The sequence below is a fragment of the Neofelis nebulosa genome, chromosome 10 (assembly GCF_028018385.1).
Source record: "Neofelis nebulosa isolate mNeoNeb1 chromosome 10, mNeoNeb1.pri, whole genome shotgun sequence".
NCBI classification, from domain to species: Eukaryota; Metazoa; Chordata; class Mammalia; order Carnivora; family Felidae; genus Neofelis; species Neofelis nebulosa.
In genome coordinates this window covers 11,726,092-11,748,363 of record NC_080791.1, presented here as the reverse complement: position 1 = coordinate 11,748,363, position 22,272 = coordinate 11,726,092, and the positions used below count along the sequence as shown (strand labels likewise).

The 22,272-nt window shown below is 39.0% G+C and overlaps 1 protein-coding gene across 1 annotated transcript in view; it reads right to left on the bottom strand.

Annotated features, from left to right (window-relative positions):
* HTR3B (5-hydroxytryptamine receptor 3B) overlaps positions 1 to 22,272 on the bottom strand; it is a 54,070-nt gene that overhangs the window by 12,760 nt on the left and 19,038 nt on the right. Inside the window, 8 exon segments of the mRNA XM_058686779.1 lie at positions 500 to 657; positions 1,190 to 1,250; positions 1,252 to 1,360; positions 1,788 to 1,894; positions 2,442 to 2,486; positions 16,120 to 16,280; positions 19,267 to 19,380; positions 20,650 to 20,744. Coding sequence (XP_058542762.1) covers positions 500 to 657; positions 1,190 to 1,250; positions 1,252 to 1,360; positions 1,788 to 1,894; positions 2,442 to 2,486; positions 16,120 to 16,280; positions 19,267 to 19,339 — 714 coding nt within the window. The 5' untranslated portion in view covers positions 19,340 to 19,380; positions 20,650 to 20,744.

Genomic DNA, 22,272 nt, shown 5'->3' with positions numbered 1-22,272 from the left:
TAGCTAATTGCTCAAGATAGTCAAATTAATAATGATAGCTTTATGCATTTGTTTCTGGAATTAATTAATAATTTACTCAGTTAAAAACAGGACAGTAACGTTAAAGAGACGCTCTTCTCCCACTCTGTTGTTGTTGCTGTATGTGGGTTTTCTTTCTTTTCTTTTTTTTGTTTCCCCCTCCTCTCAGCAGCAATTGGGAGTGGGGATGTTAGTATGCACCGAGAGGCTTGAGGATGCCTGCTAAGGTGGGTGGTTCATGTGCCTGAAACCATTCTCTTTTTACTCACATATGGAATCCTTACAGTAGGAGTCCAGGATCTGGGACTGAATCTCTGGTCTGTGAAATGCTGTAATGCAAGGGGTGTCCAGAGCCACCTGAGTCATCAGTTTTTGGATGATGATAATGAATGAGAATACACGACAGAGCAGAGATCCTTGAGCCCAGCAGAGAAGGCTTGCGACTGCAGAGAAGTAGGCAACAGGAACAGGAAGGACCTACGTTAAACTGAATCTATGCAAAATCTCCAGTGTTGCTCTGCAGGATGTTGTATGTTGAGGACACGGAAAGAAGCTCCCACTCACTGTCCTTCAAAAATTCCTTTTTGTCATGCTTAATGTCTTCTCTGCTCCTCAGGAAGGCCAGGTCTACATCTTCCACTGAAAACAAGAGAAACAATGGACTTCCCCACACACAGAGGCCCCAATAACCACCCGCTTTTCCAACTCCCGACTCAAATTATTCCTTTCACTCTTGCCCCCACATGTACAGTCTTACTGAGATGGGGTTCAATATAACCATTTTGAATTAGGGATAAGGATGTGGAATAGAGTCTCCCTCTCAGTGAAAAAAACAAACAAACAACCAACTGTGAATTTATAGTTTGTACTCCATTATCCATAGAATGATGGACCTGGTCCTACCACTTCTATAACCTTCTCAGTGGCAGAGGAGGCCTAATACTGTATTCCCAAACCTAGAGCAGCAGTGAGCAATGTATCTGGGCACAACACTGTACTCAGTCCAAATTACAATGGTAGCCAAATAGCTGTAAGAAAAGATTTCGATTTGTAAAAACTATGTGCAAGAACAAAATAAACCTCACAGACAGCATGATATAATTTCACCCAAGTGCACCAACCCAGCACAAGAGTGTTCTCCCATTGGCACACTATGTCACTCACGGTTTACCCGTGTGCAGGATGCTACTGAAAGTTAGGCTGCAGTTCTGCATATCAAATGGAAAAGCGTTATGTCTCTAAATTGCATGTGGAAACCACCTGGATAGGCTTAGCGTCCCTAATGGTCCCAGATGAGTTCACATAGACATAGGGGAGGCCTGGTGATCATTCAATGTCCACACTATATGAAACACAAGAAGACCTCGCTGTTACAGAGAAGGCCTTAGTCATTTCAATACATGAACAGAACTGATTATGCGATGGTAGTGGCTGTGGCACTCAGGATTAGTCTAGAAGTGCAACGACAGAATCACATTTCCCATGATGTCATTTACCCTGGCAAAGATGGATTCAGTAATGACAGCCTCAAAAGATAATTCACTTGCTACTTTTGCAACGGACATAACCCATGAGTAACCTCAAGCATTTGTAATTAAATCTGTATCTTAAATGATGTCAACTCATGGTACTTCTACCTGGAATATTCCCAACACTATGATCCTCTTTAGGTTAAGAAACAAAAGACAGCAACGGTGACTGAAAGTGACAACTGGCATAAGTAGTCCAAGCAGTTTAAGCCCCGTAGAAATACACCCCAGCACACTTACAACTCACTGATGATATCAGGGGCCCAGATGGCGTTTAGAGGTAGAGAGATCTCCCTAATCCCATTAAACATGGTGGGGCTCCAGGATAAAAATTTGTCATCCCAAACCTGTTAGGAGAAGCTAGAAAAGAAATGTATCAAAAAGGGGCAATGTCAATCTCCCCAAAGAACTGAAGAAGGATTTGGATGAATAACCCTACTGATCTGCTTGCTGGTACTGTTAAGGGAGAGGACTTCCCTGCTAACCCCTAAAGATGGTGCCCCCACCAGAAACCATGGCCATATATCTTACACAGATTCTAATAAATTAGATCTGCTGCAGGTCTAAGAAACTAAATTGCAAACACAAAGAAAATATCTATTCCTTAGAATAATTATATTTTGCAACAGATTTAATTTTTTTTAATGTTTATTTATTCTTGAGAGAGAGAGAGATAGAGACAGAGTGCTAGTGGGGAAGGAGCAGAGAGAGGAGACACAGAATGAGGAGCAGGCTCCAGGCCCTGAGCTCTCAGCAGAGAGCCCGATGCAGGATTCGAATTCATGAACCACGAGATATGACCTGAGCCAAAGTCGGACGCTTAACTGGCTGAGCCACCCAGGCACCACTATAGAAATCAGGAGTCCAGCATGCATGGAAGGAAACAGCACTTACCTCATAGTACCATATACTGGTCTTTAATTTTTGATTCTGTGCATCCTGCAAAGCAAAAAGAAAATCTGTACCAAATCTCAGAATGTCAATAAATCAAAGCCCAATTCAACAGCATAATAATTCAGAGAAAGAAAATCAAATCTAACTAAAAATGCTGATTTTAAAAGCACTGCCTTGACTCTTCAAATCTAACTATTCTCAGCTCCTAGTTATTACATGTGCCTGTCACTGTGAACTTGACTATAGCATCCATGACAAAATGGCACGAGGACTACACCGACATCTTGAATGATTTTCTAATCTCTTTCCCACCCTAATTAGTTACTCTGCCATTAATCAAAATTAAACATGACATGTAGTCTTAGCCAATTCTGGGTACAAAGATGAGGCCAAGTTTTATTTATAATCAAGATATTATTCACAACATTTCAATGACTGTTAATCTCAACTGCTACTGGCAGCCATTCTTGTTAGGTTACCTTATGTTTGGATTTCTCTGGTTATCAGACTGAATGAGCTTAATGTAAATGAAGTATATTTTTGATGATATAAGTAGATGTGATTTACCCATGTCTGCAATAAGTAAGTAATTGTTTTGGAGAAGACCCTTAAGAATAACAACCAAAAAAAAAAAAAAAAAAAAAAAAGAAAGAAAAAGAAAAGAAAAGAAAAGAAAAACCACAAAACAAAAAACAAAACACTCCTTACCAATTTTTTTCATATCTGTTCTAGTAATGAGCATTCTAAAACTACTATGGTCTTAGGAACTAAGAGGGATATCTCACACCATGTACAAACATTAACTCAAAATTAACATAAACCTAAACATAATGGCTAAAACCGTAAAACTCTTAGAAGCAAACATAGGAGTAAATCTTCATGACTCTGACTCAGACAATGGTCTCTTGCATATGAGGCCACAACCACATGCAGCCAAAGGAAAAGTAAATGGGACTTCATCAAAGTGAAAAACTTTTGCGCTTTAAAGGACACCATCAAGAAGTAAAAAGACAACCCTCAGAATGGAGACGATACCTGCAGATCATATACCTGATGAGGAGTTAATATCCAGAATACGTAAAGAATTTCTACAAACCCAAACAAAACAATAACCCCATTTAAAAATGGACAAGGGATTTAAATAGACAGTTCTCCAAAGTGGATATACAAATGGCTAATAAGCACATGAAAAGAAGCTCAACATCACTGCCAAGGACCTAATTATGTCCTTCCAAAACTCATATGTGACTAAATTTGGAGACAGGACTTTTAAAAGGTAACTAAGGTTAAATGAGGGCACTATCTACTAGGATTGGTGGCTTTAGAAGAAGAGGTAGAGAGAATGATCTCTCTGTCTCCTTCATGTGGGTATGGAGAAGAAGGCAGGCATTAGCAAGCCAGGAAGAGCTCTCACCAGGAACCTAACTTGCTAGAACTTTGATCTTGGACTTCCCAGCCTCTGGAACTGTAGGAAACAGAGTTGATGGTCTTTGTTATGGCAGTCCATGTTCACCAATACAATCACTAACCGTCAGGGAAATGCAAATCAAACCCACAGTGAAATACCGCTTCACTCTCATTAGATGGCTACTAAAACAAAACAAAATAAAACAAAAACATAAAATAAGTGTTGGTGAGGATATAAAGAAATTGACATCCTCATGCACTATTAGTGGGAATGTAAAATGGTACAGCTGCTATGGAAAACAGTGGCAGCTCCTAAAAAATTAAAAATAGAATTACCATATGGTCTAGCAATTACATTCTTTGGTATAAATCCAAAAAGAACTGAAAGCAGAGACTCAGTTATTTGTACACCCATGTTCACAGCACCATTATTCACAGTAGCCAAGGGGTGGAAGCAACCCAAGTGTCAATCAAAGAGGAACGCATAAGCAAAATGTGATATATGCATACGACGTAATATTATTCAGCTTTAAAAAGGAAGGAAATTCTGGCACATGCTACAACATGAATGAACCTTGAGGTGACACCGCTTCCTTCCAAGTTTTACCAGCTGAGAGATTCTGAAATAGATACTGTTTTTAAAGTCAGTATTATTTACATCTGACTTTCTTCCTCTGAACTGTCATACTGTAGAACTGGGCTTTGATTTACTGACATTCTAAGATCTGGGCTGTCCCCCACTAAAGCACATAAAGGCTCAGTTCTGGGTTTCGCTGCCATCACAAACGGGAAAAAATAACCCAAGTTCAAAATGCACTTTGTATTACTGGAAAACACAGCTTTTTCACTCTTCTTTCACAACAAATCTAGTCTTACATCTATGAAATGTCCTGACCAAGTGTTTTTTTAAATCCCCGTCTCGCCAAGTCATGAACGTATCACTAAGTCAGTTATGTGGCTGGGGAGACCAGCATTTTATCCCATCGATTCGTATTGACTGCCATATTGATGCCTCTGCTGGCCCTTCTCTTCCCACCCATTGCTCTGTCATGTTACATGTAACAAGTGTGAAGAATTTTTTTCTAATATATTAGGGGGTATCTGGGAGCATTTGTCATTCAGCCCTAAAGAACACAATGTCAAAAAGGAGTCTGAGGCTAAAACTGAAATCTTTTTTTTTTTTTTTTTTTGTCACAGGAAACAAGTTTCTCAATGCCAGCTGGTGAACATAATTGGTTCTCTGGTGGCATTATTCACAGCTCTTCCCTCTGTGTATCTCTCTCTCTCTCTCTCCCTCTCTTTTTTCTTTAGCTACCTTCCATCTTGCTTGTTAAAAGCAAAGGATATTTCAGAGAATTGGAATTCATTAGTCTTCCTAACAGAGGGAGTCTATTTAGATCTAAATTGGTGGTTAGCAAATACACAGATAATTCCCGCACATTCTTATTTATCTTTCCCAGTTCGTAAGACTATAGAAACAGATGCCTCAACGTCTGGCTGGGAGGCTCTAGTCAATGGGCTGGAAGACAAAGGTATCTGGGATTCGGAATTGACAAAACTCAATAGAAACAAATTGAAACTCTTCACTGTTGAGTAGATTATCTCTATAATCAGATTTCCCTAAGGTACTCATAATACCCAGAAATTCTAAGACAAGACTGTAGTCTTTCATATAAACAAAACAGGAGGCAAAACATAATGGAAGCGAGGTGCCACAATGAGAGCTGGGCTGAAAGCTCTTCACGCCAAACAAAAGTTGCCAGCAGCTCAGCTGCCGCCAGATGCACCCAACAAGTTATCTATTCACACTGGGGGTGTCCTTGGCTGATTCTGTGTGCCATGTCATCAAGTCCTTCCAAACAGGCCCTGCCTCCAGGGTGGACTCTAGGCTTGGCCCTGCTGAATGTAATAGAGACGTTCACAAAGCCTATTAGATGAAACCATTCATGATGACGGTACTAAAATTGGCACTTATGTATTTTGATTAATTAACTGCTTGACAAATATCTATCCAGTATCTTTGAAGCAAGATATGCTGTGCTGCATAATATGGGAAATATGAATATGAGTAAGCAAGTCCTTCCCTCAAGAAGCTTATTAATAAATTAGGGTATGCGACATTTTAACAAATCACTATGTGTGTTAAGAAATATACAGACTTGGGGCACCTGGGTGGCTCAATTGGGTAAGCATCCAACTTCGGCTCAGGTCATGATCCCGCGGTTCGTTGAGTCCGAGCCCCGCATTGGGCTCTGTGCTGACAGCTCAGAGCCTGGAGACTGCTTCGGATTCTGTGTCTCTGTCTCTCTCTACCCCTCCTCCACTTACGCTCTGCCTCTCTCTCAAAAATAAATAAATATTTAAAAAATTTAAAAAATATACACAGACTTCTGTGGATTTAAAGGGAGGAGATATTGCTGTCAGCTTGCAGAATTGAGGGAAATCTTTCTCAGAAGTGGAGATTTGAAGGACTAGAATATTTTACAGATGGGGAAGGAAGACAAAGCCATTTAGTGGAGGAAACAGCATACAGGCAGGAAACAACAAGGCGTTGATTTCATTGTAGTATTGAGGAGATAAGGCTAAGACAGTAGACAGGGATAAAACTAGAGGGATAGAATATAATATTTTTCCAAATTTCTAAGGAAAGTCTGTCTTATCCAGTAACAGGGGTATGTCTAATGTATTCTAGTAAAAAATTAGTATATTCCACAACAGTGGAGAAAAACATATCTTTGAAAAAGTAATGGTGTTCTCCTTAACTACCATGAGGAATCTGGTTTTATTTGCTTTTATCGGGATAGAAAGAAAGAATTAGGTAAAAAAAAAAAATCCAATTTGATACAGTTGTTCTAAGGGAAAATATGAATATAGAACTTAACTCCTTTTCTATATTTATCTCCTAATAAGCCTCTAAAGGAAAGCCTGAGCAATTCTACTTTATCTAAATCAATATGAAATAAAAAGTGGGAGGATGTGGAGGGACCTAGAAGGCCTCTCTTATTCCCTTACTCAAGGCTGATTATACATCTGTCCCAGGGTTTCACATGACATGGTTCATCTCATGTGTCTTTACTCAATTCAAATCATGCTATTCCCACTGTACAATGTCTGGTAAACGACGCAGTCATAATAGCTCACAGACAACCAGCAAAGACTGACATTTCTTAAGTAGGTGAAAATATAGCCCCAGGAAATTAAGTCTCAAGAATTTTAGTTCAATATCCAATTACAGAGAACATTTAAGGGAGTTTTCTGTTGGAGCTTTCTGTAAGACTAGGCCTTTGGAGGAGGGGTGGATATTTCCTGGCATGTATTAAATAATATTTTCTAGGATCTTAGATCTGGTACTTTTGCTAAAACTGAGATTTGTGTGTGTGTGTATCATTTAAATGTTCCTGTTTGCAAAGAAATAATGACTGGGGATTTATCTAAGCTGGAGGAAAATTATGCTAAAATATCTTGCATCAGACAAAAAAAATAATTTAAACCCTGTTATATTGATTATACTTTCAGTTTCAAATTATGTTTTTCATCAATTACAATGCCTAATTCTCAGTCACAAAAAAATCAGTCTATGACTCCCAGCACAGCACTAAGATATTAACATAGAAAAAACTACCTCTATTTAAATAAAGAGAAATAATTAAGTGATTTTAACACAGTACATTAAAATACTAACATTGTATTGTGGGGTACATTATGTATGTAAATGTAAAGTTGAAGGCAAAAATAGTAAAAAAGTCAGTGGAGCAGGTAAATGGAATGTTACTATTGCAAGATTTGTACAATGTATATGAAGGATAATAACATTAATTCTAAGTAAACTGTATTAAATGAATGATGGAAATGGGAATCCCTAAAAAAAGCTAAAAAAAAAATGATTCAGAGGCAGGCTAAAAAGCCAATAGAAGAACTAAAATCAAATATTAAAAATATATTTTCTTTACTTAAAAGAAGGCAGGAGAGGAAGGAAAGAAGAAAGAGAACAACAAAAACAGATGGCCCAACTAGAGAACAAATAGAAAGACTGTATTGGTAAATGGATGAAATGCTTCAGTTAAAATGCACAGATAGACAGGTCAAAAAAAGCAATGCCCTGGGGTACTACTCAGCAACAAACACAATGAACTGAAGATTATGGACAACCTGGACGAACCTGAAGGGAATTACACTGAATGAAAACCCTATCTCGAAGGGTTACATACTGTATCTTTGAATTTATATTCTTTTTTTTAAAGTTTATTTATTTTGAGAGAGAGACAGAGAAAGTGAGTGGGGGAGGGGCAAAAAGAGAGAGAGAGGGAGAGAGAGAATCCCAAGTAGGCTCCGTGCTGTGGGCCCAGAGCCTGATGGGGAGCTTGAACCCATGAACTGTGAGATCATGACCTGAGCTGAAATCAAGAGTCTGACGCCTGACCAACTAAGCCACCAAGGCTCCCCTATGTGATATTCTTAAAGTAACATAAATACAAAGATGGAAGAGAGATTTATTGGTTGCCAGTGGTTAGGAATAGGGGGCAGGGACAGGGATGTGGCTATAAAGGAGCAGAACCAGGTAGCCCCATGGTGATGACTGTGTTGCTTAATGTGTGGTAGTGGTGGTCACACAAAGTTACACACATGATAAAGTTGCATAGAAGCTCACACACACACACAGAGACAAATGAATATATGTAAAACTGGAGAAATCTGAATAAACTCTGTGGATTGAACCAATGTCAATTTCTAGTACCGATACTCTATTTGCCTAAGATGTTAACATTGGGGGATGTTGGGTAAAGGGTGCACAGAACCTCCCTATAAATTTATTTGCAACTTCCTGTAAATTTATAATTATTTCAAAATAAAAGTTGACAAAAAAAAAAAAAAAAGCAAGACCCAACTGTATGTTGTCTCCAAGAAATGACTTTGAATACAATGTCACGCGGAGAGATGGAAAATAAGAGGATGGCAAGACACACGCCATGCAAAAAGTAAGCATGAGAAAAACTTCAAGAAAAAGAGTATTACTAGATATGAAGAGGGGCATTTCATAATGATACAAGGATCTGTTCATCAGGAGGGCATGTAATTCTAAATTTATACTCACCTAACAACAGAGCAGAGAAATAAAGCACAGTTATAGTTGGGGATTTTAACACTCCTCACTATGAAATTAATAAAGCAACAAAAATTTAAAAAGTTAGAGAAGATTTTAATAATGCTATCGAATACTTTTATCAAATTGATATTTATGGAATAGTAAACCCTTCTATTCAACATTGTACTGTAGGTTCGAGCCAGTGCAACAGGCAATAAAAGGAAATACAGGTGTAAAGAGTGGGAATAAAGAAGAAAAACTGTCTTTATTCATAGACAACATGATCTTCTACATAGAAAATCTGAAAGAATCTACAAAAAAGCCTCTAAAACTAATAAGGTATCGTAAGGCCACAGGATTCAAGGCCAATACATATAAATCAACTGTATTTTTGTATGCTAGGCAGAGATTCATTTTTAAATACCATTTATAGAATAACAAAAAATGTGAAATAGGGATACACCTTAACAATTATGTGTAAAGCACTAAAAACTACAAAATATTACGAGGAGAAATGAAAGGACTAAATAAATGAAGAGACAAAATGGGCTCACGGATTGCAAGACTATTTTTAAAGATGTTGATTCTCCTCAAATTGACCTATAGATTTAATGCAATCTCAACGAAAATTCCAGCAGTTTTTTAAATAGAAATTGACTCTAAAGTTTATATGAAAATGCAAAGGACCTATAAGAGTCAAAATGATTTTCAAACAAAAGAACAAGGTTGGAAAACATGCTCTGCTTTCAAGTTTTCTGTAATGCTGCAGTACTTGAGACAGTGTACTGATAGAGGGAGAAACACTGATTAGTTGGACAGAACAGAGTCTAGAAATAGACTCAAAATATATAAAGAACTCCTGAAATTCAATAACATATTAAGCAACACTATTTAAAACTGGGTAAGAGATCTGAGCACTTTACCAAAAGAGATACAAATTGGCAAATTAGAGCTCAAAAAGATATTCAAGGTCATTAGTCTTTACTGAAATGAAAGTTAAAAAAACACAGTGAGCTATCACCACAAATCTACCAGAATGGTTAATGTTTACAAAGATTGACAATATCAAGTGCTAGCAATCATGTGGAGGAACTGAAACTCTCACACATTGCAGGTGGAATGCAAAATGATACAGCCACTTTGGGACACAGTATGGCAGTATCTTACAAAGTTAAACACAAGCTTATCATACAACTCACAATCCTACATCTAAGTATTTATCCAAGAGAAGTGAAAACATATGCAAATGTGTATAGTGGCTTTACTCATAATTTCCCCACACTGGAAATAACCCACATGTCCAAAAACTGGTAAACAGATAAACCAACTGCAGGACACTCGCACAACAGAATGCTACTGACTCCACAGCAAAACGTGGGTGGTCTCCAAGGCAGCATGCCACATTGGAAGAAGCCAAAACAAAGTGTAAAATATCATGATTCCATTTATATGGCTTTCTGGAAAGGCAAAACTATAGTGAAAAAGGTAAGATCACTGGTTGCCAGGTATTGGGGTTAGGGGGAAGTGAGTGGTGTTTTAAAAGGTGTTTCAGGGGCGCCTGGGTGGCTTGGTCGGTTAAACGTCCAACTTCGGCTCAGGTCATGATCTCACGGTCCGTGAATTCGAGCCCCGCATCGGGCTCTGTGCCGACAGCTCAGAGCCTGGAGCCTGTTTCAGATTCTGTGTCTCCCTCTCTCTCTGACCCTCCCCTGTTCATGCTCTGTCTCTCTCTGTCTCAAAAATAAATAAACGTTAAAAAAAATTAAAATAAAATAAAAAATAAAAGGTGTTTCAGAGTGCCTGGGTGGCTCAGTCGGTTCAATGTCCAATTTTGGCTCAGGTCATGATCTCACAGTTTGTGAATTTGAGCCCTGCGTCGGGTTCTGTGCCGACAGCTCAGAGCCTGGAACCTGCTTCGGATTCTGTGTCTCCCTCTCTCTCTGCCCCTCCTCAGCTCATGTGTGCTCATGTGTGCTTGCTCTCTCTCAAAAATAAATAAACACTTAAAAAAAATAAAAAAATAAAAAGATGTTTCATTTTATGTAACTTATATCTCAATTTTAAGATGCTCAAAATCTTGTACAATACAGTTAAAGCAGTGCTTAGAGGGAAATTTACGGCCACAATTGCTAAAATTAAAAAGAAAAAAGGTTTAAAATCAAAGCTCTAAGCTTCCACTTTAAGAAACTAAGTAAAGAAAAACAAATTAAATGTAAGTAGAAAAAAGAAAACAAATAAAGAGCAGATATCAATGAAATAAAAAACAATAGATAAAATTCAAAGCCAATATTTGGTTCTTTGAAAAAAAAATAAGTAAAACTGATAAAGCTTTCACAATATTGGTTAAGGGAAAATAAAAAAACACAAATTACCAACATGAGGAATGAAAAAGGCAATATTGTAAACGAATGAATATGACAACATGGATAAAATAAATCCCTTTAAAAATACAAACTACTAAAAGTGACACAAGAAGAAATAGGAAATATAAACATTCTTACATATGTTAACTAAATTGAATGCACACTTGTTTTTGAGAGAGAGAGGGAGGGAGGGAGCAAGCGAGAGTGGGGGACGGGGCAGAGTGAAAGAGAGAGAATCTTAAGCAGTCTCCATGCTCAGTGAGGAGCCTGAATCAGGGTTAAATCCCATGACCGTGGGATCATGATCTGAGCTGAAATCAAGAGTCCGAGACTCAGTCAACTGAGCCATCCAGGCACCCACGAATTCACATTTCAATATCTTCTCACAAAGAAAATTCCAATCCTAGATGGTTTTACTGGTGAATTCTATCAAACATTAAGAAAGAAAAACATACGGGCACCTGAGGGGCTTAATCGGTTAAGCAGCAGACTCTTGATTTCAGCTCAGGTCATGATCTCATGGTTGGTGGGTTCGAGCCCCACATCAGGCTCCACACTGACAGAGAGTGGAGCCTGCTTCTGATTCTCTCTCTCTCCCTCTCTCTCTGTTCCTCCCCTGCTTGTACTTGTTCTCTCTTGAATAAATAAACTCAAAAAAAATTTTTTAAAAGAAAGAAAAATATCCACATTAAACAACTCCTTCAGAAAATTGAAGCAGAAACATTTTTTAACTAGTTTTTTTAAGGCCAACATAACCCTGGTATCAAAACCAGACATGCACATTACAAGAAATAAAAACTGCTGCCCAATACTCCTCATTAACATAGACACAACCTATATTAAGTAGGAATTTAAATCCAGAAACATAGAAAAAGGATAACATATCAAGATTAAATGGGGTTTATCCTAGGAATGCAAGGATGATTAACATTTGAAAATCGAAATAATTTACCCTAGTAACTGCATAAAACAGAAAAGTTATCTGCTCTCCAAATAGATGGAGAAAAAACATTTGATGTAATTCAATATGCAGTCATGATTAAAAAAAACAAAACAAAACTCTCAGTGTACAAGAAATAGGAAGGAACTTCCTCAACCTGATAATGAACATCTATGAAAAAGCTATAGCTAACATCATACCTAATGGTGAAAAATTTTCCCCTGAGAATGGGAATAAACAAGGATGTCTGCTCTCACCGTTTCTGTTAATGTTGTAGAAGTCTTAGGCAGTACAATTTGGCAATGAAAAAATAAAGAGCATAAACAGATCAGAAAGGAAGAAGTAAAACCATGTGCAGATGACATGATTGTGTATGTAGACAATATTAATCTACAAAAAAAACTACTAGAATAAGTAAATTTAGTAAGGCATACAAAGTCAACATGCAAAATTCCTATTTCTCTATAATAACAAATAGAAAATTAAAAAATTTCAAGTAACATTTATAGCAGCATCAAAAATACTTTGGGGGGGCACCTGGGTGGCTCAGTTGGTTAAGCAGCTGACTTCGGCTCAGGTCATGATCTCACAGTCTGTGGGTTTGAGCCCCGCGTCGGGCTCTGTGCTGACAGCTCGGAGCCTGGAGCCTGCTTCTGATTCTGTGTCTCCCCCTCTCTCTGACCCTCCCCCGTTCATGCTCTGTCTCTCTCTGTCTCAAAAATAAATAAATGTTAAAAAAAAAAATTAAAAATACTTTGGGATACATTTAATAGAAATATGTGTAAAGCTTCTACACTGAAAATTATAAAACACTGTTGAAGACCCAAATAAATGGAACAACATAATATATTCAAGGACTAGAATAATATTTAATATTATTAAAATGTTAATTCTTCCATAAATTACTCTGTAGATGCCATATCATTCTAAACAAACTCCCAGCAGTTTTTTTAAAAAATAGAAACTGACGAGCTGAGTATAAAATTTATGTAGAAATGCAAAGGTCCTAAAAAAGCTATCTCAGAAATGAAGAACAAAGTCCAAGGACTTACACTGCCTGATTTCAAGAGAAAGAGCCTGACACTTATCAGTCAATTTAATTTTCAATCAAGGCATCGAGCAATTCAATGGGGGAAAAAACAAGGCTGAAACAACTCCTGTTTAAATGCAAAAACCCAAACCAAACCAAAACACAAAAACAATGATAAAAACCTTGATCGATATCACACACCATCACAAAGATTAATTCTTAATAGATCATAGAACTAAAGGTAAGGAGCTGTAAATCTTCTGACAGAAAATACAGGAAAATGATGTCTGTGAACTTGGAGTAGCGAAGATGTCCTAGGACCTAGAAAGCACTAACCACAACTAACGAGCTGGTTTATTTTTTTTTTAATTTTTTTTTTAACGTTTATTCATTTTTGAGAGACAGAGCATGAGCGGGGAAGAGAGAGGGAGACACAGAATCTGAAGCTGGCTCCAGGCTCCAAGCCGTCAGCACAGAGCCTGACGCGGGGCTCAAACTCACGAACCATGAGATCATGACCCGAGGCGAAGTCGGACACTCAACCAACCGAGCCACCCAGGCGCCCCCTAACGAGCTGGTTTAAAATGGACTCCATTAGGGGCACCTGGGTGGCTCAGTCAGTTAAGTGCCCCACTCTTCATTTCGGCTCAGGTCATGATCTCACAATTTTTGAGTTCCAGCCCCACCTCGGGCTCACTGCTTGTTGTCAGACTGCGCAGACACTGCTTCGGATCCTCTGGTGTCCTCTTGCACTACCTCTCTCAAAAGTAAATAACAAAATTTTAAAAAAACGAAAGAAGAAGAGAAAAACTACTGATATACACAACATGAGTGAACCTCAAAAACATGATGCTGAGTGAAAAACTCCAGACACAATAGAGGACAACACAATAAAATTTCATTCAACGAAATTCTAGAACTGGCAAAAATAATCTATGGTGAAAGAAATCAGAACAGCGGTTGTCTCTGTGGGTAGAGGGGATGGGAACTGACTGGGCAGGCAGGCAATGAGGGACCCTCCTGGGGCGATGGAAAGGTTTGTTATATTGACAGGGGTGTGGATTCTACGGGTACACCCAATTACCAGAACTCATTGGACTGTGCACTTAAGATCCGTGCATTTCCACATATGTATGTCATACCTTAATTAGAAAAAAAAGTTTGAGCAGTAACTTGAAAAAAATATTAAACTATATTAACAAACAAGCTCAGTAAGGTCTGCTCATAAGAAAAATCAAAATAAATCTGGGACCTATTGATAATGGAAATTTTGTAATTAAGAAGAGAGAGGAGCAGGGGTAAGCCACCATTTACTGAGGGTGTACTGAGACCTCTGCTAACTGCTTTCCATGAATTCTCTCATTTGATTCCTGCAACAACCCACTCTTTAGATATAGAAGGAGAGACAGTTTTATACAGAAACTTCCGTCACCATCCTTATCAAATACGTTAGGTATAAACTCAAGACACCAGGGCACTTTTTTCTTTTCCTCAATTTCAGCCAATAAGTGGTAGATGTAGGGGCGCCTGGGTGGCTCAGTTAGACGTCCGACTTCGGCTCAGGTCATGATCTCACAGTTTGTGAGTTCAAGCCTCTCATTGGGCTCTGTGCTGACAGCTCAGAGCGTGAAGCCTGCTTCGAATTCTGTGTCTCCCTCTCTCTCTGCCCCTCTCCCACTCGTGCTCTGTCTCTCTCTCTCAAAAGTAACATTAAAATTTTTTTTTAAATAAGTGGTAGATGTTTTCTTAAATCTACCACGGTCACTAAAAAACATGAGCCATGGGAAAAAAACATACCTATTACTATTTTTGGTGTCAGCAAACTCATAAAATATGTACACTGATCTATGACCACCATTCTTTTTTTTTAAATTTAATTAATTAATCCACACCCAAGTTAGTTAGCATATAGTGCAATAGTGATTTCAGAAGTAGATTTCAGTGATTCATCTCCTATGTATAACACTCAGGGCTCATGCCAACAAGTGTCTTCCTTAATGCCCCTTGCCCATTTAGCCCATCCCCCACCCACACCCCCTCCAGCAACCCTCAGTTTGTTCTCTGTATTCAAGAGTCTCTTACATTTTGTCCCCCTCCTTGTTTTTATATTATTTTTGCTTCCCTTCCCTTATGGTCATCTGTTTTGTATCTTAAATTCCACACACAAGTGAAGTCATATGATATTTGTCTTTCTCTGACTGACTAGTTTTGCTTAGCATAATACCCTCTAGTTCCATCCACGTAGTTGCAAATGGCAAGATTTCATTCTTTTTGATTTCCGAGTAATACTCCATTGTATATATATACCACATCTTCTTTATCCATTCATCCGTCAGGGGACATTTGAGTTCTTTCCATACTTTGGCTATTGTACGACTATAATTCTTAAAACCTCTTGGGGCGCCTACGTGGCTCAGTCAAGTGTTTGACTTCAGCTCAGGTCATGACCTCACCGTTTGTGAGTTCAAGCACTACGTTGGGTTCTGTGCTGACAGCTTAGAGCCTGGAGCCTGCTTTGGATTCTGTGCCTCCCTTTCTCTGTCCCTCCCAACTCACACTCTGTCTCTCTCTCTCTCTCAAAAATAAATAAACATTACAAAAATTAAAACAAAACTCTTAATTCCATGAAACTCCTATTTCTAGACTATCTGCGTCTCAGCTTGCAAGTTGGGGACTAGAAAGCATGTGTCTAGTAAGTATTTTATCTCACACTTACTGCTAACATGAGTCTAGTGCAACTTCCCTACCAGCTCAACTGGAGTCTTAAGAATAAAACATCTCCTAGACTCCTGCGTAAATAGCAGGTAGTTTTACTAAAGGGTAACATGAATCAGAAAGGGTAAGATGGTCCTTACCACATCCAATACGGCATGGACAAATACATCCAGGTATACCGTGGTGGCCTTAGTCCGATCATGAACTGGTCTCACTTTCTTGTGATATTTCTGTAATAGCTGCTTGGTAAGACGATATAGAGTAGAATTCCTGGGATGAGGTGTATCTGTGACTAGGATTTCTGAAAAACAAAACTTAGCATCTTAGCATCTTTACAAGATTTCAGACAGTCCAGGACTTGGTGGTTCCTAACAGAACATAGTTTTCAGCTTACCCCAATCTGCTTAAATTCATAGCCAGCTGGTGGGCTTTCTGGCAGACACTTATTTAAAGCAAGCTGATGGTCTAACTGCCCAGTAGAGAAATCTCACTGTAAAGATAAATACACCAACCTGATCTCCAAGGATCTGAACTTCACCTACAATTCTGTTTTCACAGCAGTCTTGCGTCTTGGAGACAGAATCCTTTATTTCTGTATCACCCCCACCTACACCTACATAGAAAAAAACCTTCCTATACACTCAGCCACAAGTTGTGTCCTAATTGGGTTTTTCTTTTGATTTTCCATTCACAATTCAATGGTTAAGTAGAAAATCCAAGCAGGAACATGGACAAACCAATGGATCCAAAGATCTGTGTGGATTCCTCAATAATGGGATTAATGAGATTACAATTCACACTTTTCTTCTCAAAAAAAAAAAATCTCTTTTTGCACTCAACTGTCTATAAATAAAACATGCTTGTCAGAAAATGAGATCTCTGCTTTGGGAAAAAATTCTTTCTGGTTCCAGAGAACAACCATTTTCTATGGCCTGGGAATCCTGATTTGCAGAGGAGCAGTGATTGGTGTTGAGGCAGGGGAGGCCAGGGGAAAGGAAGCCCGGGAAGCGAGCACCAACAATTGGAAGTGACAAATTTGCGAGGGCTTCCTCTGAATTGCAAAGAGATATTTTGCTCACAAGCTCTGCCAGCTCCTAGGGGATTCAAAGCTTCGCTAAGTCATTGGACTGAAGCAAATTGCACACCTCCTGCCACAGTGCGTGAGTGAAATCTATCTGTCGTGTCCTGTGCGTGAATTCACCTCGCCTCTCAGTGGTTTTGATGGTTATTTTGATGAGCCGCTGAAGGTGTGCAGGGTCCAGCAGGAAACTGTAAATGAGATCTCTTCTCTCTGTGCGACAGTCCTGTTTCTACCCGTTTCTTTATGAATGATGTTGTGTCACTCGCCGCCACGGGCAGCAATTTCTATGATTTATCAATGTCAGTGTGACCAAAATGCTAACAACGATGCTGGGGGTGCAACTGCAGACTCGTTGTGGGCAGTGGAATATTCACTTTCATTACCACCAGAGCTGCAAAGCTAATGAGCAGTTTAACTTCCTAACTGTTCACCCAGGAAGACGCCTAAAATGGCATCAGCTATTCAGGCATGCAGGACTAAGGCAGGTGGCTTGCATCAGGCGTCATTTTTAAGGTTTTTGTGAACTGTGATTGTCAAAAAAATGTGCTGTGAACCTCTCCACCTGAGACCATTTCTTGCTGTTGTACCCCAGGGGAGAGAAGTCAGGTGCATAAAAGCAAAGCTGGTTTGGCGCTTTTCCCGTGAACTTTGCTTTGGGCAACTTCACTTTCACCTCGCTTGGAAGCTCCCAATTCAAGTCCCAGTCGGGGAAGTACTGAAATGTGTGTGTTCCAATACAGGAAACTATCGGAGATAGAGTGAAAGCATAATTCTGAGAAATGAATGTGTTTTCCCTACACCCTCTGCCCATAAAGACCCAAATTTTCCCTCTGCTATCTTTTCTAGGAAACAATCCATAGATACCCTATAGAATAACATAAGTTTTCAGAACATGTCAAAGTCTTTGGGTAAACAGAGAAAGTTCTGGAATCTAGAACTAGGAACAATAGAGAAACAAGCAATGATAGGAAGAAAAATAAGAAGGAAATGAAAATATGCTGAAATAAACTATAAGGGCAGAGTTCTTTGTTCAAAACAGGAAGAAATAATAAATTACATTTCTACTATGAATGCAAATTTGCCTGAGGAGAAAGATCAATTACAAGAGAGAGATTAAGGATTTAAGTGACCATTAATTAACAGTAAATTATGCCCCCTTGAAAGCTAATGTGACATTCACACAAGCACTAAATGACTCAGTTCAGTGATGTTTCAACAGAGCTGATGGAAATGATCCACAGACCCAGGAAAGATTCCTTGTTAGCACTGCCTCTGTGGATGCTAATAATTTATTTGTAAGATTTCTGGAAAGTAGAATGTGTTAGGGGACTGAGCTATGAAGCACTTTTAGGTGAAGAGAGATTTTTTTTTTTTAAGGTAAGAATACAATAGAATTTATTCGTTTTCCTTGTTTTAACAAATTACTCTCACACCTATCTTAAAGTGTTCTGGGCACTCTGATGAAAAGAGATGTTCTTGCTTTAGTGAGTATGTCATGTCTAGGATTATTAAAAAAGAAAAGAGTTATACATCTATCTGAGGGGTTACAAGGAAATTCAGATTTAGGTGTGTGGTCTATTGAATTCCCAAATCTGACTGAATATGTGCCATATGCCAGGCACTGTGCTAAGAGCAATTGACATGGATTATCTCATTTGGCTTTTACAGCAGCCTTATGACATAGGTACCCTACAGCCCGATGCAGAGTCACTTTGCTACAGGTAAGGGACTACAGGCTCAGTGAGGTAAGTACCACCCAAAGTCCCACAGCTTGCAAATGAAGAGGTTGGAATTTAAGCACAAGTTATCTGGATCCAAAGCCCAAGCTCTTAAGCATGACACTACACTGACCTGACTCCCCCAGAATATTAGGGATAGCAGTGAGTAACCCTTCAAAAGGAAGACTGACATGTTGCATGGTGTGCATGACTGGGTAGAAACAGCCCGCTGTTATTTTCTGTGTGTGTGTGTGTGTGTGTGTGTGTGTGTGTGTGTGTGTGTGTGTTTAGGTCAAAAGTATCTTACATTTGCATTGCACCCTACAATTTCACAATGTTATCTTATTAGATCTTCACATATATACAAGAGAAACATTTAACTTACAGGAAAACTGAATCTCTAAGAGACTAATTGGCTTCTTCAGAGTTACATGGCTGGTGAGTAGTGGAGTAGGAACCAAACAGGTCTCCTAACCTGGGCCTCTTACCCCAGCACACATCACCTCCAGGCAGTGGCCGTGAATTGGTGGTTGGTTCAGTGCTCTTGCATTTACAAATCATCTTGATATTAACCCAGCAAAGATTCCAAAGGGCAGATTTTTCTGCAACACATGTTCCCAGTATGATTTTTAGTCAAGTACGGATTACTAGACACCATTAAAACACATTTTCTGTCACATTTAGAACAAAAATCAAGCATAATACTACACATTAGAAAGAGATATCGTTAAGAACAATTTCTTTCTTTTCCTTACCTTTTATCCTTCTATCTTACTTAGCTTAATGTTTACAATTATTTTCTGCTAAGAAACTCATCTGGCATTTAATGAAATTTCCTATTTTCATTTTTATAATTAAATAATTATTTTATCCTTGAAGTTCAACATTCAGGATTTTTATACTTTAAGGCTAAGTGGCTATTTTTCTTCTCTACCCAAGAAACACTCATTTCCAGCTGCTTTGCTACCAAATTCCTTCCTCATTGCCATAAATGACGGATTCCACTTCCAGTTATATTTTAAAACATGGAAATTCCTAGATGTGAGTTCCACAAGACCCCTCAAAAAAGCGGGGTGTTGGGAAACACCAGCCTAAGTGATCTGCTTGATCTGTATGTGTCTTTAAGAATCCATTGTATCCGAACTCTAATGGCCCAATTCAGTGTTGTTAATACTGGAAACATAAAAGTGTAGTTCGGTTCCAGAAATATGGAAAAATATTTTAGTTTCTAAAGCATTTTAAGGGGAACTGTACACTTAAAACACGCAAGTTCATAGTGCTTGTCTTTTGAGATATACTCATTATCTATACAGACATTGTACAGCTGGATGAAACCCTTAATATCAAAATGATATCCGGGCATCTATAGCCATGCTGGATCCAAGAGACTCTTTCTGTGGTCTACTAAAAGCTTACAATGAAGCCAAGACCATTTTGGATAATAAAAATGTATTATTCAGACATAAAAGCAAATCTGAAAAAGAATGCCCCAGACTATCAATGTAAATTGCTGCCAAGAAAGCCTGATTTCTAGAGAAACAGGGGCTTATCAAACAGTTTTAACATTTCAGAGCATATTAAAGCTGCCTGTACAAAGCCCCACTGTGTGCCTCTGTGTGTATGTATACATGTAGATAAAGATACAGATGTGGATATACATATACGTATACATATACATATACATATACATATACATATACATATCTATCATCGTAGGTCTCCATGTAGCTTCAGAGGACTAGGCGTTGTGCAGATGATAAATAAAAACAAACACTTGAAAAGAGTTATACAGCACAATGTAGACAAATATCATCTCTCGCTCCTAAGAGTTAATACTCAATGCCTTAAATAAAATCATTACAAGGACCCACCTGAGGCAGCCACCAGGATGAATGGCTCCACAGAGGAGCCATTGCACCTGCCGTTGTTCCCGGGCACATCCCAAAGAGAAGAAACGTAGACTTGCCTATGGGACGGAATACCACTCAATTTTTCCCAAAGGGGCCCCTCTTCACTCCGTTCTTTGCTGTTTGCCAGTTTATGCTGTCCTCGCCGGTGCTGGACCAAAGGCGACGCCAGCACCACACAATGTTTCAGAATTGATGCCACAGCAATACCCCTTAACTTCTCCATTTGGTTCTGCCCCAGCATCAGATCGTGGCCAACATTTCAATTTCCCTGACAAGAGATAGCTAAGTGAAAAATGTAATCTAAGAGGAGCCCCTAAGGAGGGGACATTCCACACTAATACGGTTTCCTTTACAGCCTTTACCTAAGGCGATGATCTTGCTGACATTCAGGACACTAATTTCATTAATAATTGAGACCTAAATAGCTGTTCTAAACCAGACTTATGCAGGAGCATCTTCAGCATTTGACAATGGCTATTGGACTCTTGAATCACACAAAGCTAATGGAACCCTGTTATTGTCTAATCAAGAACAGCTGCTAACAATACAGTGGGGAAAGTGCACTCTGTCTTTCCTGAGCTCCTTTAATTAAAAGAAACGTTGATGTTTGATAAATGGGGGTGCTTCTTAAATTGTCACTGAGTATACAATCCAGAAAGTAAACCATGTATGAGAGGATCCTTCTAGGCTGATTGAAGATGAGGGCTACGAAAGCTGGACATCATGTGATAAATTTTTTCTTTCATCTTTTCACTGAGCACCCATACTCTTCATTATGAAGGAGAAAGAGACCTAATTCCATATGATTCTATCTGCCACTGGTAGACCCCTAGATGCTCTAGAAACAAAACTGAATTTCATACCATTTCCAACATCTATCTGCTTTTTACTACAAGTGGGATTGTAGAGGCATAGGATTGAGATGAGTTTCACAGAGCAAACCGAGGGGAGAAATACATACCTGATCCCTGTTCTGCTAATTTATCTAGTCCCTTTGTTTATAATCTGTGAAGCTGTCTCCTTAATTTTCATCTACCAATAAAACGTAGCCCGACTGACTTCCTACTGTTGGTGACAGGAGTTACAAATATGGAAAGGGAGGAAACTAGGATGAACCCTGAGGCGTTGAGTTGGTTTTGGAGGCATCAGTGTGAACTTGTGGTTTTCAATACATGTGGCTACATATAAAAATAAACACAGATGTCAATGTGTGTGTACAGATGTTAATACATACTTGTATCCCAAGCTCTGTGCACTGGTGAGTCTGGGAGCCAAGACACCCCAGTAGCAATGAGTATACCCGACACCCAGATCTTAGTTTCTAAATAACACACTTACCTAAAAGGAAGACATGGAGCTGAACAGGGGGTGTGTGAGAAGACCCAAGAACATCTTGTTGCGTCACAAAGTAAAGAAGTGCTAAAAGAATGACAAGGAGGGGCACCTGGATGGCTCAGTCGGTTGAGCATCCGTCTTGGGCTCAGGTCATGATCTCGTGGTTTGTGGGTTCGAGCCCCGCGTCGGGCTCTGTGCTGACAGCTCAGAGCCTGGAGCTGTTTCAGATTCTGCGTCTCCCTCTCTCGC